The sequence below is a fragment of the Ostrinia furnacalis genome, unplaced genomic scaffold (genome assembly GCF_004193835.3).
Source record: "Ostrinia furnacalis isolate ACB-3 unplaced genomic scaffold, ASM419383v2 OfSCF0550, whole genome shotgun sequence".
In the NCBI taxonomy this organism is placed as follows: Eukaryota; Metazoa; Arthropoda; class Insecta; order Lepidoptera; family Crambidae; genus Ostrinia; species Ostrinia furnacalis.
The window spans coordinates 358,637-376,315 of record NW_021130789.1 but is presented as its reverse complement, the minus strand read 5'-3'; the positions used below and the strand labels follow the sequence as shown (position 1 = coordinate 376,315).

General features: G+C 37.4%; 2 protein-coding genes across 2 annotated transcripts in view; one reads left to right on the top strand and one right to left on the bottom strand.

Moving 5' to 3' along the window:
* Positions 1-17,679, bottom strand: part of LOC114366166 (uncharacterized) — a 66,112-nt gene that overhangs the window by 48,191 nt on the left and 242 nt on the right. The window lies entirely within an intron of this gene.
* On the top strand, positions 9,832-17,481 carry CPG20 (cuticular protein glycine-rich 20). Its single transcript, XM_028322945.1, has 2 exons — positions 9,832-9,884; positions 16,568-17,481. The coding sequence occupies exons 1-2, from the start codon at positions 9,867-9,869 to the stop codon at positions 17,084-17,086; spliced, it is 537 nt and encodes a 178-aa protein (XP_028178746.1). The 5' UTR covers positions 9,832-9,866; the 3' UTR covers positions 17,087-17,481.

Below are 17,679 nucleotides of genomic sequence, written 5' to 3'. Positions count from 1 at the left end.
AGCCATGGTAGCCTCTGGCATAGCTGTCAGCGTGTTTGTGATTTATGTATGACGACTATAGAAGTAAAAAGGCAAGGAAAGATAAGATATATGGTTTTACTATTATTTTACTAGATACTTTAAATTTGCAAATGACAGCTGTTGTTTAGTTTGACTACCACCATGATTAGAGCAGTGAACTCGACTATAGTTACGCATAGGGTTCAATTACCGTTCGAGTTAATTAAAAAATATATTGGTAATGTAAGGGTAAGATTTCTTACTACTATTTCTTTATTGTTACAACCGAACCATTTCGATAGGTGAGAAATTCCTTTATTGTCTCTAACAAGTTTCTGAACTACGGTTTGCCCATTTACCTAGTTCTAAAAACAATTTTCTCTAAAATAAAAACACCTTATTGTTGCAATAAACAATGATACAATCATTTTACTTTTATCTTATCATTTAGACAATGGTTAATAAAACTGATAAGTGCAACGCCCCCGAAATGTTTGCACAAAAATGCATAAAATTATCATAATTTTCGAATAAGCATAACGAGAGACATAACCTCGCAATTTAGATCACAAATAATCGATTAAATTGATCCAGTTCTGCACAATGGCGATTGATATTGACTGACGACCTCTGACCAAATCAGCTATCAATCACCGAAAATCAAAAAAATCGCATGACGCCCTCCAATTAGACAAACTTCCTACACTGCACATCTCCCTAGCTTGCACAACTGAGCCATCCTTTCGCTTCCCCACCGCCAGCAATGTTCAGGTATATAGCGTCAGATGACTCTGCCAAGAACACATTACTCNGGACAAAACTCTACGTGCTCACGGACCGGGCTTTAGTACAAAAACGGGTGGCACCCTATGGCACCGAACTGTTCGGGGCCGTATCGCTGAAAAGTAAACAATCGTTGTCGCGTTCCCTGCAGGCGAAGCAGCATCGCGCAGTTCAGAACGCAGCAGCGGCAGCGGTTAGAGCGCGGGCGGGCAAGCTGGCTTTATTAACGAACGGCGCTAATTAGCATAATATATCGGCAGCCTTAGGTGTTGGCGTAGACCCGGAAAGTAAAACCAGAGTAAATACAAATGAGTAGGGCATCTTCATAGGAACACACGGGCGCGGTTTGTATGTGAGCGCGCCAACACGTATGCGGCGCGCACGCACACNCAAGAATGTCTAAGCGCCGATGTGCAGTCCAAACACAGCCGTAAGGATTCCTTGATGACCCTTAAACCATAATAAATTCACAGTCATCACCGTCGCAATGCAGCAGCACGCGTTCTGAATCGGTATTTTGTCAAAATGTCCGCGCGCAAGGTCATGTTTTGCAAGCACCATTTGATACGATTTGTATTCTATCAGTACGGGGCTAAAATTTACCGTACATACTTTAAAGATTTGCGGTTGAGGTATTCTAATAACGTTTGACCGTTGCGAAATGGTCTAAGTCTTTTAGACACTGTTTTGTTATGTATTCACGGTAGACTCATAGAGTCGCCTAGGTGAAGGACTTGCATTCACCGCTCCCTAATTAATTGGATATATTTGACCACTAAAGGCAATTTCAACACACATTTTATTTTAAAGCACTACCGCTTTAGCCCTGAAATACAAGTTAGTATTAAAATTAATACCCTATGAATATTTGTTATGCAAATAAACATTTGAATTAGCTGTAAGATCAGATTTTCAGCAGCATTGAAATTATTAAAATTGTCATTTGAATTCATGAAATAGTGACGTTCCATTATATCGATTGTAAGACCAATATTTTTAAACTATTGAAATAGTACGTTTAACCAATATACATAATATGTAAATGAATCTTGTTATTGCCCTAAAACAGTTATATTAACTTAAAAATAAAATAAATTGCTTTATAAATATGTAAATAACTATTTTACTCGGATGTAATATTTGTTAAAATGAACATTTTTATCTAAATTGAGACAATAAACAACGATGAATCGATTTATTAAAATTCAGTTTCTACAACAGCTATGTTTGTCTTTAGATTTCTAATGTGGGCTTGTGTTGGATAAATGCCTACTACATCCTTAATAATTAGAAATCGAGAGTAAAATAAAAGATAATTGCAATACGATAGGCCACATCTCGTTCGTTTCACAAGTTGAAGTGCAAAGCAACAGTGGACTGTGTGTCGTATGTCTCGAAGAATAAGAAACAGCGACATGAATACAATTACTTATTGTAAACTTAAAAAAACACAATTATGGTTTTCGTGATTTTGTCGCTACGTCTTCTCAATGTTGGCTCACATTATTTAACTGAAGCACTGGTAGAGTTAACTGTCCAAAAACCCTCAAGTAGGAATTAAAAAATATCGTAATTTCCCTGCGTAATTTGGTCATCCACAGGAGAACCAAAGTAAGCAACATAGACCGCAGAATTTAAAAACTTAAGTGTTAGCTTACATTGATCAGCTATATAGGATATACATACATTAAGGACAGATCCGTAAATATACCTTAACCCTTCGACTACTCTATCTTCTTCTTTGCCTAGCTCATTCCCATTTTATTTGGGGCGGCCCTCCGTGTCACGCTTCTCCGGGGGGCTCGGTCCTGGGTCGTCTCGCTGTTTACTTGCTTTTACTTCGACTCTATCTATCACTGCTATATTTATAAATCTCTACTAAAATAAACGCTCTTCACTCGTACCAATCCCCGTCCTTGTAATCTTAAATCAATCCTCGGTCTTGTTAATTCCCCTATTTTAGACATTCTATCAAAATTCATCCTAATTAATAAAATAAAATTATAATAAATGTTCATGGTCTCCCCCTCTCCACTAACTCTATTTTATTTCCCTTCCTCCCTCCTACTACTCACTTACTTGTTGTCTGTTCTCTTGTTTTTTTTGTGATATTATTATGTATACGGGGTGTTAGGTAAATGGGTATTTTTTAATTTTCATACAAAATAAATTTTATAAAATCCGATTTGAATGAAAATTAAAATAATTAAAATGAAGATATCAATTTTCTGACTTCACCATACCATTTATATGACTATGTTAACATGGGCTAGTGTCGGCTCATATACCCATTTACCTAACACCCTGTATACTAACTGTGTTGTCTTATTTGTGCCGTTGTGTTTGTCTGTTTTAGGTGTGCACGCTAGACTATACCTAATAGCACTCAACCCCAAGGTTTATAAATTCATATACCGTGTAATGGCTATGCTCACGTGACATTGGCAAACGTGGAAACACAATAGCCATAGAGGAAAAGAAGAAGAAGAAGAAATCTCTACTAAATGAAACGCTCTTCACTCGTACCAGTACCACGGCCGACACTTAAATCCGCGGAATGTCAGAAATAATTTTCAAGTCTCATTTTTTCGTAAGCCGTTAAAGTCTAATAAGATACGCAATTTGAACGTCTATGAGTGCTCATCTTTGAGGTCAGCAGACTTAGAATTCCTTAATATTATAATGAATGTGAAAACCATTTTATTTAATGCCCAGTCGTCAGTTTTAGAACCCGCATTATTCGTAGATGCGCCAATAGTTTTATTCAGATTTTTGATGAGTATGCTGTATTTAGGTGAACGTTTTAAGTACAAGGATTTAATACTAATTAAAGAAGTTCCAATTAAATTATCAAAAGTTTTATTTTTTCAAATCAAATCAAATCAAATCATTTATTTTGCGAAAATGGGTTTACATCAGTAGGTGTTACAATTTTTCAAGTATGTATCTCCATCTTCCACCTTTAGGCATGCAAAATTATTACTGTAATTGTCATTTACATTCATTAACAAAATATAATTCACATTTATAAAAACTAATGTTAGACAACTCAGGGTCCATAATTACATTAATGTCAATTCAAAAATAATAAATTAAAAATACTACAATTACCTACATAATGTCAACTACATTGTACTTGAAGGTGTACGTACTTAGTCTAAAGCAGTCTCTACACTAAACCCGCCGTCTTGTGCCGTTTACTTTTTACATGTTGTTAAAAATCATAGAAAGTACAAGTCGTCGACATGATTATTTTGACCTATAGCCGCCGACACCAAGCCGCTGGGGACTGTCCCGCCGACAGCCTATTAGTAGAGTCCTTTAGGCTTAGAGCTTAGGGGCAAACAACTAAAATAACCCATCATCCTATTAAACCTTTACAATTAATAAGCTAATGATGATAATTACCTAACTGTCACTTAAGTTATTAGTGCAGTGAGATGGTTGACATAATTCGCAAGTTGCACATACTCGCCAACATGGGCAGCGCGTGACAAGCGCGAGGGTTCCGTAGGTCAAATTCTTAAACCGTTTATTTTCTTTAATTTGTATTTTTTGTATTAATGGTTGTTTTAACCTTCTTTATCGTTTGCCTCTCTTCAGTTTAGGTCAGTTCACACGGTTATTTTATTATTTTGGTTTCAACAAGGTCGCAATGAACCAAAAAGTTGGTGACATCATTTCAGTCATCTAGGATCTTGATTCAATTCAAACGTTCCATTTAACTGAAATGATGACCCTGACAAGAATTCATTCTAGTAATAATAGTTTATTGTATTGTTAATTCTACAGTGTGAAATAATATAAATCATCGGCATCCTTTTAGAATAAGATTCGCCTCATATTTGGGGAATATACTATGTATCATCCATGAGTAGTCTTAGTTTATAAGGATGCCAGTGACTTAAATATCAACCTGTAGGTTTTGAATCGTCAAGGGGGAAGCGAAAGATTTTTCGTTAGTTAATAAGTAGGGATATTTTTTTGTGATAAATTTATATAAACGTCAGTTTATTCCCATCTCTAATAAATTATTAACTAAGCAGCTCTTATTAAATTAGCCAACTCTAATTTTACCAGATAACTTTAAGTAAACGTACCTACTTAATATAATATCGTAGTAATGTACGGAACCAGCTCTTTGTTTAAACAAATCATATCTGATATCCATCTGCAGCTTCACTGCGTGACACAAACCCATGTAGAGTTAATGCGAGCTAACTATGTATCATACTAACAGCTCGAAAGCAGTATAGCTATTTAAAGACTACGTAGAGACCAATAAGGTTGAATGGAGATCAAGGACTGTGCGTCTTTGATGCGTTTATTGATCTAATTAAACATATGATACCTTAATGATATAACATGGCTCTCCATGTGTTTGTAAATAGATTGTGCGATGTTATAGAAGTTTTTAATGCTCCTCCTTTGTTCTTCTGATCAATTTCGTTGCGGGTCCAATGACAGTTAACTTTCCCCCGGGATAAACTTGACCTTCAATAGTTGGGTTTTTATTCGCGGTCAAGCTGTAGATAATGGCTAAACAGGAGTTGCAGTAGAAACGAAAGGTGGGAATATTCCCGTACTGGAGAGAACCAGATAAAAGTAATAACGTATCTGAGTTCTAAAACTCTGGTTTCATCATCATCATCATCTCAGCCATAGGACGTCCACTGCTGAACATAGGCCTCCCCCAATGCTTTCCATGTTGCTCGGTTGGAGCGGCCTGCGTCCAGCGCCTTCCCGCTTCCTTTATGATGTCGTCGGTCCACCTTGTCGGGACGTCTGTCCCACGCTGCGTTTTCCGGTACGCGGAAACTCTGGTTTACATTTGTCTTTGTAAAACGAAAAAATTTTATTATCAGCTTCATGATTAGGGATTTAATAGTGCGTTGAAAAATGTAGAGCCATCACTGGCAGAAAGTCTTAAACTTACAGGAAGAGAAAAAAAATCCCTACCAATAATATTAAAGTAACACATAACCAGGGCATGTAATATCGGAAGGTTTTCAATTCCGATATTGGATTCCGATATTAGATCTCAATATCGGAATTCCGATATTAATATCGGAATTGAGTTCATGTGCTATAAAATTAATATTTGGTTATATTCGTAAGAATTCTGGATTGTTTACAATAAAATAATGATTTTAATCAAAATCTTTAATTTGGGACAAAACAGCACTTCATAAAATTAAAGTATTTTAAAACCATTTTTACGTTATGGGTATCCATTGCATTTGGTTTTTTATGTGACAAGAGGCAAACGAGCAGACGGATCACCTGATAATGAATGGTTACTGATAATGAGCCTATATGGACTAGCAAATAATTAAAGTGTTTTTGTAAAATCACAGGTATCAAACTAATTTTTACTCCTTCATTATATTACCCTGTTTTATGTTGGCGGGACGAATTTTAGAGTCATTCAAATCACGTGTTACAAAAATTGTAGAGTGGTAAAAAATGTCAATATGCTTGTAATTTGTTCCTTTTTGATTATCGATGTACAACTCACAAAACCACTAGCCAGGCATATGTCAGCCATAGGACGTCCACTGCTGAACACAGGCTCCGATGCTGATTTTCACAATAGCCGGTTGGTGGCGGCCTGCATCCAGCGCCTTCCTGCTATCTTTATGAGGTCGTCGGTCCACCTTGTGGTTATGAGTCCTACGCTACGCTTTCCGGTACGTGGCCTCCACTTCAAAACCTTGCTGCCTCATCGTCCGTCTGTTCTGCGTACTAAAGCAGAACCGTTGGAAGACCTTATCACAATGCTCAAAGAGTTTCCCAACAGGTAGGCCTTCGGATGAATATGGAAAAAACGAAGCTTATGTCGAATGTCCATGTTGCTTCTTACCCAGTTTCGGTTAGGAGCTCGATTCTCGAGATTGTTGACAAGTATGTCTATCTCGGACAAACGATCAGCTAGGTAGTTAGATGCAATTTAGAGAAAGAGGTAAATCGTCGAATACGAAGACGAAAGTCTTCAATTAGTACGTGTTACCAGACCAGTGATGATATACGGCTTGAAAACGTGGCCTTTGAATATAGGGCACAACGTGCTATGGAGAGGGATAAGCTTGTGTGGTGTGGTGGGTGTTTCTTTACGAGATCTAATCAGAAATGAGGAGCTCCGTAAACTAACTAAGGTCGCTGACATAGCCCGACGGATTAGCAAGCTGAAGTGGCAATGGCAGGACACATAGTACGCAGAACTGACGGTCCATAGTCCAGTAAAATTAATGCTTGAAAGGGAGTTGAGATGTCGTTCTTTGTTGACCAAGCACCTATGGCAAATGCGTAAATTGATTTAGAATAAGTTAAATTAACCATAAATAGTAAAGATATTAAAATATTTGCAGTGGAACAAAAAGTGATTATGAGAGACATGAGAAAATCATTGGTCTTTGCCTATCATGTACTTTAGGCTTTGTGGCAGGTTGTGGCGAGTTTAAACGCTTTGTTTACAATCTCAATTAAAACTTTTATCTGATTCCGATATTACGATATTGGGTCGCTCAATATCGGAATTGAAATATCGGATCTTGCAGTCCGAGATTCCGATATTACGAGATTCCGAGATTCCGATATTCATGCCCTACACATAACGCTAAAATAACGACTCTACAATGAGGGTTTTCGCGTATGAAAAATCCGCCAGATGGCAATACGTAGATGCGAGGTCCAAATTCTGCACGATTGGTTATTTTTGACATGACATTGACAGATATGTCAAAATACACCAATCACGCAGCAGTCAGACCCCACATCCACGTCCCGCCATCTAGGGGATCTTTCATACGCAAAAACCCTCATTCAAGCCTATCTTGAATCCATGCTTGAGTCTGAATCGAGTTTCACGTCGTATCATAAGTACGGGCCTAGGCTGACACTCCGTGAAAGGCCAATCACCGCCAATGTTAAGGTCGTGGTTTATGCCATCCGTCAAGCATTTTGGCTTTGATTGATTTGTAAATAACTTAGGGGTTAAATAGCAGCGAAATTTTGAAGACTTGATGAAATCAAGCACTTGTAAATAAATATTTCTTTACCATAATTACTTTGCTATGCAAATGAAGAGAGATTTCAAGAAATAACTATAATTATTTTAGACTTTAAAATAATTGATCTCAGTAAGGGATTCGTTTACACTGTAGATAATATTTAGGTATGTATCAAAGCAATGTTAATAGGGAATTAATTCTACCGCCCTAAACTGCAAGATCTACTCGAGATCTAGTGAGAAAGAGTGAAAAGCCTTTTTATTTTAGTAAAAAAATGTAGACAAGTAATAGAAATTGAGATATATTTTGTAACAAAATAATTGGACAAGATAAATAAAGATGTTAATTATATTCTTTGGACCGTTACACGCGACTTTGCAAACTAATTATTAGTATGTAACGAGTCTGTTGAATTTGGCAACCATTTTGACCTGAGCCATCAGTCAAATGTTGCGGCCTACCATTGTAATCCATTTAGATTAGATCCACCTACTTTACTTTACTTTACTACTAGCTTAATATGAAAAGTTCATTATTACGAGTACCACAGCGAACTTTTTTTTGTCAAAGAGGGACAACTAAATTTTATCCCAGGAAAATGGCCTATCCATACCTACCGCCCGGGGACGGCAGGTTATGTGGGTACCCAACCCAAGTATTTCGAACCCACTAAAACTTTGGGGTGTTCCCTCTGCCACATAGTGGTGCAACTCGTACTCGTACCTATCGCTTTTACAACTGCAACTTCTATGCAGCCAGGATCTACTACTCAATGTTTGTTAAAACCTAACCAGTGAGTGCTAAATCAATCTTGGGGGAAACTGAATAGTGTTCTGCCGATGGAATGGAATCATAACGAAATTAGTCAATAATTTTGGAGTACAAAGCTGAAGAAGATGGGCTTTTTTCAGTGCAAAACGGATCAGATGATGATGAGAAACCTTTACGAGAGAAATGATGTATGCGTTTTTCATAAAGTATTAAGTAAGTTTTCGTCAACCTACGTCATTTTTATTGTGTCTCGTACCTACATTCGTACATGGCAATAAGACCTATAGAGTCTAGACTCTAGATTGTAGAAAACCGACAATCTGAATGCCACAGAGACATTAATCAAATATTTTTGAAAAAAGTCCATATACATTCTAAAGACGTTAAATTTTAATATATTCATTATCCTCGGACGTCCGAAGTAAAAGTGGTTTTTGAACGTTTCAATGTGGTTATTATCGAAACGTCACATTATAATTATGGCCTTCAGCTTTTGCGAGCTTTTAACATTGGCAACTGAAAGCCATGGTAGCCTCTGGCTAAGCTGTCAGCGGCTTTGTGATTTATGTATGACGACTATAGAAGTAAAAAGGCAAGGAAAGAAAAGATATTTATGGTTTTACTATTATTTTACTAGATACTTTACATTTGCAAATGACAGCTGTTGTCTAGTTTGACTACCATGGTTAGAGCAGTGAACTCGACTATATTTGCGCATAGGGTTCAATTACCATTCGAGTTAATTAAAAAAATATATTAGTAATGTAATTTCTTACTACTATTTCTTTATTGTTACAACCGAACCATTTCGATAGGTGAGAAATTCCTTTAATATCAAAATTAAAACACCTTATTTTTGTAATAAAAATGATACAATCATGTTACTTTTATCTCATCTTTTGGACAATGGTTAATAAAACTGATAAGTGCAACGCCCCCGAAATGTTTGCACAAAAATGCATAAAATTATCATAATTTTCGAATGAGCATACCTAACGAGAGACATAACCTCGCAATTTAGATCACAAATAAATCCATTAAATTGATCCAGTTCTGCACAATGGCGATTGATATTGACGGACGACCTCTGACCAAATCAGCTATCAATCACCGAAAATCAAAAAAATCGCATGACGCCCTCCAATTAGACAAACTTCCTACACTGCACATCTCCCTAGCTTGCACAACTGAGCCATCCTTTCGCTTCCCCCCCGCCAGCAATGTTCAGGTATATAGCGTCAGATGACTCTGCCAAGAACACATTACTTCTCCACGACCCGTAGTGACCCATCACTAAGCACCATGAAAGCCTTCGTAGCGGTAAGTACAGTGACAGTGAGTGGCAGTGACAAGTGACAAGTGTGGTGACGTTCCGAAATCAAATGAAGTGTTGTGAAGTGACGACTCTATAGCCCGTTTCCCATTTTCAATCCTTGTCTAAATCCGGATTTCAACTGTCAAATTTAATTCAGTTTTAGATTAAACATCCACAATTTTCGATGCGTTTACACTTGAATATTGTTTAAATAGTCTTATAAATAATAAGAAAATGTAAAGAAAACATCGAAAACCGCAGACATTTGACCAAAATCTTGGATAAGGATTGAATATAGAAAACCAGCTTAAATGATTATTCGATCGACGGTTGCACCCGTATGCACTTCAATTGATTTCTGAATCGCGCAGTTGCTAGGATTCGATGCAGCTAGGATGAGTCCTGTGATCGTTATGAATAAATAACGTATAGTTAACGGGTCAAGTGAAACAATCGATTTAAATTCAGTTAAAGTCGCAGTGATTTACGCGGTCGAAACTAACGGTCAAGCGCATCCAAATTCATACCAAGTTCCTTAAAAGTTTGTTTTTGTTTTTCGAACATTCTGAATCACGACTTATGATTTTCTTTTTAGTCTATCGGGAAAACTAGTTATGTGAAATTAATCTTCGTTCTCTTATTTCTAAAGAAGAGAGTCGCAAAAATATAGAGCACATCTCTTAACCAATTTAATTTATTGCCTTCGTTGATAATTTACTAGTTACAGTGTGTCAACTAAAACATTTTTGTCAGTTCACAAGACATTAACACCATCTCAAATTGATCAACTCATCAACCCAACAATGCAAATTCACATAATTTCACCGCTATCAAGATCGGAAACCATTAAATCTGACTATTGAGGTGTCAAGAAGGTAGTAATAAATTAGTATAATCGTCTCACGGTCTTGTCCCGAACAATTGAACTAAGATACAAATGTTAGAGATAAAATTCATAATTCCCATTAGTGAAATGATTTCACATTAAAATAGTCTATAGCCAAGACTGGAAATGAAAGCAGATTGGCTTGATACAAGTGCTTAGACATTTTCAAGAGCAAAAAGAAATGAAGATTACACTGCAATTGTTCAAATTATGCAATTCGAGCTTATTCTGTACAATAAAGATAACAATCTAAGTATGAAAAGACTCGTTGCAATAGAGATGTAACAAAAGAGGGTAAGTAATCGTAAATCAAAAAGAAAATAATCTATTATATAAAAGAAAGTCGTGCTAGTTACTCCACTTATAACTCAAGAACGGCTGAACTGATTTAGCTGAAAATTGTCAGGGAGGTAGTTTAGAGCCAGGAGAAGGACATAGGATACTTTTTGTCCCGTTATTTATTGCCATTAAGGCGGAACAAAGTTCGCCGGGTCAGCTAGTTATGTATAAATGCACTGCCTGCAAAAAAATTTAAAAGCATTTAATATTTTTTTTTATTCTTATAAAAATCGAAAAATGATTTGCTGTCTACAAACGCAAATTTATTTTAACTATTGTAAGCATAACTTTTATAAGCACGTAAAAGTCACATTACACGGCTAATGCATATTCATAAAAACATTAAAACAGTAATTAATTGAGACATACAGGGTGTAACTCTCTGAAAAAGTGAGTTCATGATTCTAAGTCGAAGACCAATGGAATGGACTTACTGCAAAATTCATAACTGCTGATTTTTAATCTACAGTTTTCAGAGTTTATTTTTTTTACTATACGAGATTGGTTCAGGGTAATTTCAAATCAGTGGCAAAGTTATATTCAACACCAACTTATTCTAAGCACCCTGTCAATAAGTTGCACAGTAATTAAGCTTGCATTTCTAACGCTTAACGTTTATTACACTACTTTACACCTAGATATTATGCTTTTGCCATTATTTTTATGTGATAATAGTCCCACGTCATAAATACCTATTCTACATTATATTTGTTAGCTTTCTTTAACTAAGCATTATATTGAAGGTATTAATCCTGCTTACACAGTTGAAGCAGTAGGAACGAGAGATGAGAATTGTCCTGTTCTCTACCATCATTTGTAACATACATGAAAGATGAAAGTAGTCCCGTACTCTACCGTCATTTATTCCGAAAAAACCACAATTTGTGCTTGGCATTGTAAACCTGTAAAAACTTTGAGTATTGATTAATTTTCTAATTTAAGTGGTTGAGCATTATTGAAGATGTTAATTCTTGTTACACAGTACATATTTGCAAACGAAAGATGGAAACTCTGCCGTCATTTGTTTCAAACAAGAAACATCTCGTGGTGGGAATGCTCTCTCGTCATTTATTTCAAACAACGTGTGCTTAGCACTAATCTTCTAATTTAAGTCCCAAGTTACCAGTTAGGTAACTATAAATTTCATCTGAGCAGGCTCATCAGGTGACCAGTAGATCATGCAATGCAAGCGGCCTGCGCGTGCGCTGATGCAACGGTCACAGGTCAGCTGTAATGCACTCGGGAACATTATGGACATATTTGATCGGGAAATTGCGTTTTGATACCTAAATTACTTTAGCATAACGATTTTCATATATTAGAGCCCTTTGCTGTAACCATTTCAACATACAGGTAAACGGTTGTCAATAATGTTTTAGTTTGTTTACGAAAGTAAAGGAGAATAAAGTTTAAACTCACACACACTTGCAAGTTTAATGCACAAAAACAAACAAAAAGTCAAACATAATCAAAAATTCACTTTCTAGTGCTTTTCAAAAGCAAATTAAGAGGAATCTGCATAGATTAACACCTATTTATTAATTTAGAATTTCTCTAATCTTCGCAAATATTCATTAACATAATATTGCCATAAAGTCCGATACTGATATCGCTCGAAGACTTTCTGAATTCATGCAGTTGATTTTCGTATATGGTGAAAAGCTCATTTAAAGTGGACTAACAAATTACAAGCAACATGTATGATATTATAATTAAGACTCCGACTTACAATATTTCAGACATCAATGCAGCGTCTTCCTGAAAATTACTACAAAACATTCGTCATGAAACCTAAAAGTAGTTAAAGAATAAGAAACGTTTGTGTGCGTATGGATATAATCGCATATCCCCATGTCCTGTAATGTAATTTAATCGAATCCAGAAACTCCCTTTCTTACAATTAATTTAAAACAACATTTTGATGCTAATGCAGTACAATAAAAATACCGAAAGTGGCAATTTATTCCTTGTGAAGCTCCTACATTAGTTTTAATAAATTCAAGAGATAACAGCCATTAAGAGCATTTTATCATTCCACGGTAGCATCGCAAAAAAACAAATCGTGTATCTCACAAACAATCTATTAATAACAATCTCATAGACGCTAGAACAGCCTTTCGATGACGCCCCTTGTGGGCGCTGCAATATTAAAGGGGGACGGGAGGGACCCAGAAAAAAATCGGAGCGTTTTGTAGAGGCCCCCCAAGGCGATTTGTTTCATCTACTACGAGGACTCTTAGACACCGACTGAGCTCTCGATTCTCGACTACAATAAATGGGGGCGCTAAAAATATTTATTCTCAAAGTGGGCACTAGCTAAATAAGTTTGGGAACCCCTGCGCTAGAAAGTCATAACTGCTAAATATGCATAACTACACCAATATAGTAGACATCGAATTAAAACTGCATAATGTTGAAGGCGAAATTCATATGTTACGTCGCAGTCGTAATCTATCTTCGAAATAATGCTTTTGAAAGTATTTTTCACAATTCACTTCCTGAAAGTGTTCTTTGAGATATTGTTGCGTTCTTTTATTCTGAATGCAATTTGATGACTCAATAAAAGTTTAAAGTGTTGTATTTCTTTCAAATAGTAACAGACTGCACTTATAAGATAGTGCTACTAATGCTCTACATGAAAAACGCGAAAAACTCAATTTACATGTTTAACTTTTCACGCGTAAACTGTTTGATTTTCATTAAATAATTTTAACCAGAGAAAAGTAATTCGCAAGAATGTTATAGGGGAAAAAATTAATGAAAGTTTGGGGGAACAAGATACGGATTTGAAAATTTATGTTGGGGTTTGGTAACGAACAAGTTTTTCTTTATCTCGGATTAACCTTTTGACCAATAAACACGCGAGCGTAACCACGAGCAGAAGCTATGTTGAAAACAAACTATGTCAAGCAGTGAACTATCAAAACAACTTACAAGTAGGTACATAGATTTTCCTCATTGATTTAGCAACCATTAGCCAATACAAACAGTATAACTTTTATAGCCACATAAATACATGACCCGGCTACTAATATTTATACCATGTAAGGTCATAACGGGCGTAACGTTACCTGTGACCCCAATGCGGGATCTTCAATCGATAATCGGTATTCCGAGTTGATAGAGTGTGGTAATCGATACTATTGTTCGAGTTAAATATCTAATAGACGGTGTTGGTTACATCATTGTTTTGATGGCGACAAGGCTAGGTTAAAAAGTTGATAGTTTGTAAAACAAATATTCTTAAGGTGTCTTTTACAATAACATTTTTATATGCATTTAATTCTCATTAATATGCATTTCATTTCATTTATTTTGATAATAATAAAAATAACACGCAGGTATGCAATAAACATTCCTAACTATAATAAGATTCAGTTGCTTTTATGTTCGTACTAACACTTTTACTTTACCATCATAAATAAGTAAAATGCTTTTATCTTGACATTCGACAACCACTAAAATTACCATGATCAGCATAAAGCAATAAAATCTCGCATCAAATCAGTAAATCTTTCATCGTCAATTTAGATTCAAATCTATACAAATTACAAGAATTCTTACAACTGTAATTTTTCGTCGTAACCATAGATAATGATTTACACGTGTCATAACCCCGCCATAACAAAGCGAGATCGAAAGCTCAGCGTGACTTCCGGCGAGGGCGGAAGCGGCGCCATCTTGGTGACGCAAGCGCCGCAGGCGCAGGTCATGGTGCACGAGGCTGAACCTAGGTTAATAGGGATATTTCTAATGCCTAGGAATTCAAAGAAAAGTAGCCCCTAGGCTACTTTGCGGTATAATAGTTGCATATAATTTCAATGCTTTTAAAAAGCTTGAAAGGTGGTCAGTAAAACTTCGTCGTGTATATTACAATAGAAAATCTATTGTAGGCAGTTGCCAAAGTAGTAAAACAACGTGCAACAAAACTCACAGCTCATTAAAACATACTAAATGTGAGGCAGTAACATAACCACAAATGAAGACAGCAGAACAAAATTCGTGCAACCAGTAAACTGCCTTTCCCACGCATTCGACTGATGTAATTGCACTCTGACCTTACTCTCACTGTTTGGCCCATTGTTTGTCCAATTTTATCGTTAATCTATTTCACTAGTACAACACAAGATAATGTTACAATAGGGTTATACAAAAAAAGTACTGAAAAATGCTTATTCTTGCAAATAAGTTAAGTAAGTACACAGACGTTTGGAAGCTAAGAGAGGGTGTTTTTAACTGACTTCAAAAAAGGAGGAGGTTACATGTTCGGCTGTATGAATTTTTTTTTAACCAAGTGAAAATAAAAGCTACAATGTACACTTTCAAAGTAGAGAGAAAATCTTGTATATCAAATAGAAAGTGCCATCAAATCTTGGCAACGATCCTATACCTATGAGGGCAATGCCAAACACATAACCACAACTTAAGCACTGGAAATCTTAAAAAACCCAACTCAAACGAAAGCTTGACACTTGAAAAAAATTTCAAATCACTTGACCCCGGCACCAAAATGCGTAGAATCGCTTTCAATTAACAAGAGCTAGAAAAACAAGTGATCTCAGCACTCTTGCGCAAGCGGCGCTGTTTACATATATTTTAATACGGCGATGTGAACGATTTAGCAAACGAATGGAAAGTCGAGACAATAAGTCACGTAACCTTTGCTATTCGATAAACTATGTAAATACGCATGGATTAAAGATCCTTTCTCAGTTATGAGCTTCGCTAAGTACTTGTTGATGTAAGAGCCTTTACGCTTTCAAATATCTAATTAACTTTAGTCATGATCAAAAATCCTATTTTTCAAGTCCCTGAAACATTGACTTAAATTGAAATTAAACTATTTTTGGCAAACTGCTCGTACATCAAAGATCGTACCTTTTGATAGAGCTTTTTATTAATTTTATTACCGGTAGCCCTCAGACTGACACTTATCGTTATAAACAGGTGTCCAAATCATATCTACCACCATCTAACACCTTAGTTCTAACTGCTAAGCAATTATAAGAATCATTATAGATAAACGATAACGTAACTTTGCCCTTTATTTGTTGTATAACCGCCGTGGGATAATCGCGAAAGCTTGAACTTTGTGTCTAAAGCTAATCCTTTTATGTAAGTGACTTACGGAAAGCTAGAGATACATGGATTGTTTGTTGATGCATTATTCATGCCTCGTCGGCTCTATCAACACTCTATCGTGATGAGAAACGATCTTATTGTACGCAATGGAGAGTATTAATCGATCATCACAGAACTTATTTCTTACCTGACATTTACGTGTTTAGTATTAGGCGGTTGAATAACCATCAAATACATTAAATAGATAACTAAAAGCTTAGTGAAATTAATTGTACTCTATTACACACTTGTCACTTAATCATTGACCAAATATCTAAAAATGGTTTAGAACTTTCTCAATCTGTTGACATGTGGAGTAACCTTTTATTTTTTCTTCCACAGTGCATAGCCCTGGCTTTGGTAGCGTGCGCCCGCGGTGAGGCGCCCGGCGGCTACAACTACAACCGCCCGTCCGGCGGCATCAGCGGTGGCTTCTCCGGCGGCATCGGCGGCGGCATCGGCGGCGGCGGCGGCTACCGCGCCGTCTCCTCCGGCTACCAGACCTCCGAGGGACAGAACGTTGACCCCCAGCTCCTTGAGCAAGTCCGCCAGATCCTCCTTAAGGAAGAAGCCTCCTCCGGCTCCGGATTCGGCGGCGGTTTCGGCGGCGGCCACGGCGGCCACAGCGCTCCCTCATCCTCTTACGGAGCCCCATCCTCCTCCTACGGTGCCCCCTCCACCTCATACGGAGTCCCCTCCGCCCGCGTCGTAGGCATCAACCTTGAAGGAGTCCGTCAGGCCATCCAGGTCGCCCAGTTCGAGCAGTCCGGCGGTTCCTCCGGCGGATACCCCTCGGGACCTTCCTCCTCCTACGGCGCTCCCGCCCAGGCCCCCTCCGGCAGCTACGGCGCCCCCTACTAAGTTTAAACCTATATTCCGGACACAAATTTCCAGATTGCAGTCTAGAAGTGCTGCGTCCGGATGAGACTTATTCGGGCGCGTCCGTAACATCCCCGGGCCAGTCCGAATGTTAAACCAATTTGGCCGGCAGCCACGTACAATGTAGGTGATGTCGACCCGCCGCATGCGACCCGCGGCCAACGCTTGCGACTATGCACGTACACGGGTTTTAGCGCGCAGCGACCAGCCAGGCGTCGTGACTCCCCCGCTGCTGTCAGGGTGACACCTGTCAGATGTCCCCCTGACAGAAGCGCGGTGGCGCCAAAAAGACGAAGTGGCTAGCCGCTGGGCTCGGCTCCTGTTTTGTATAAAGTTTATCATAAGATTAGCTTAATTTATGCAATAAGTTTTTATGTTTGTTTACAAAAAAAGATAAATACATTTTGACACCGTATCGACCACTTTCATTTGCGACCTACGAGAATTCCTTTAGTTACGTATACGCAAGCAATCATCACGCTATTTCAACACGTTTTTCTTAGCAATTTACCAGTCATTATAACTTAGAGACGTGAACTTTATTGTGCATGACTTATGTAACATAATCAAAACAT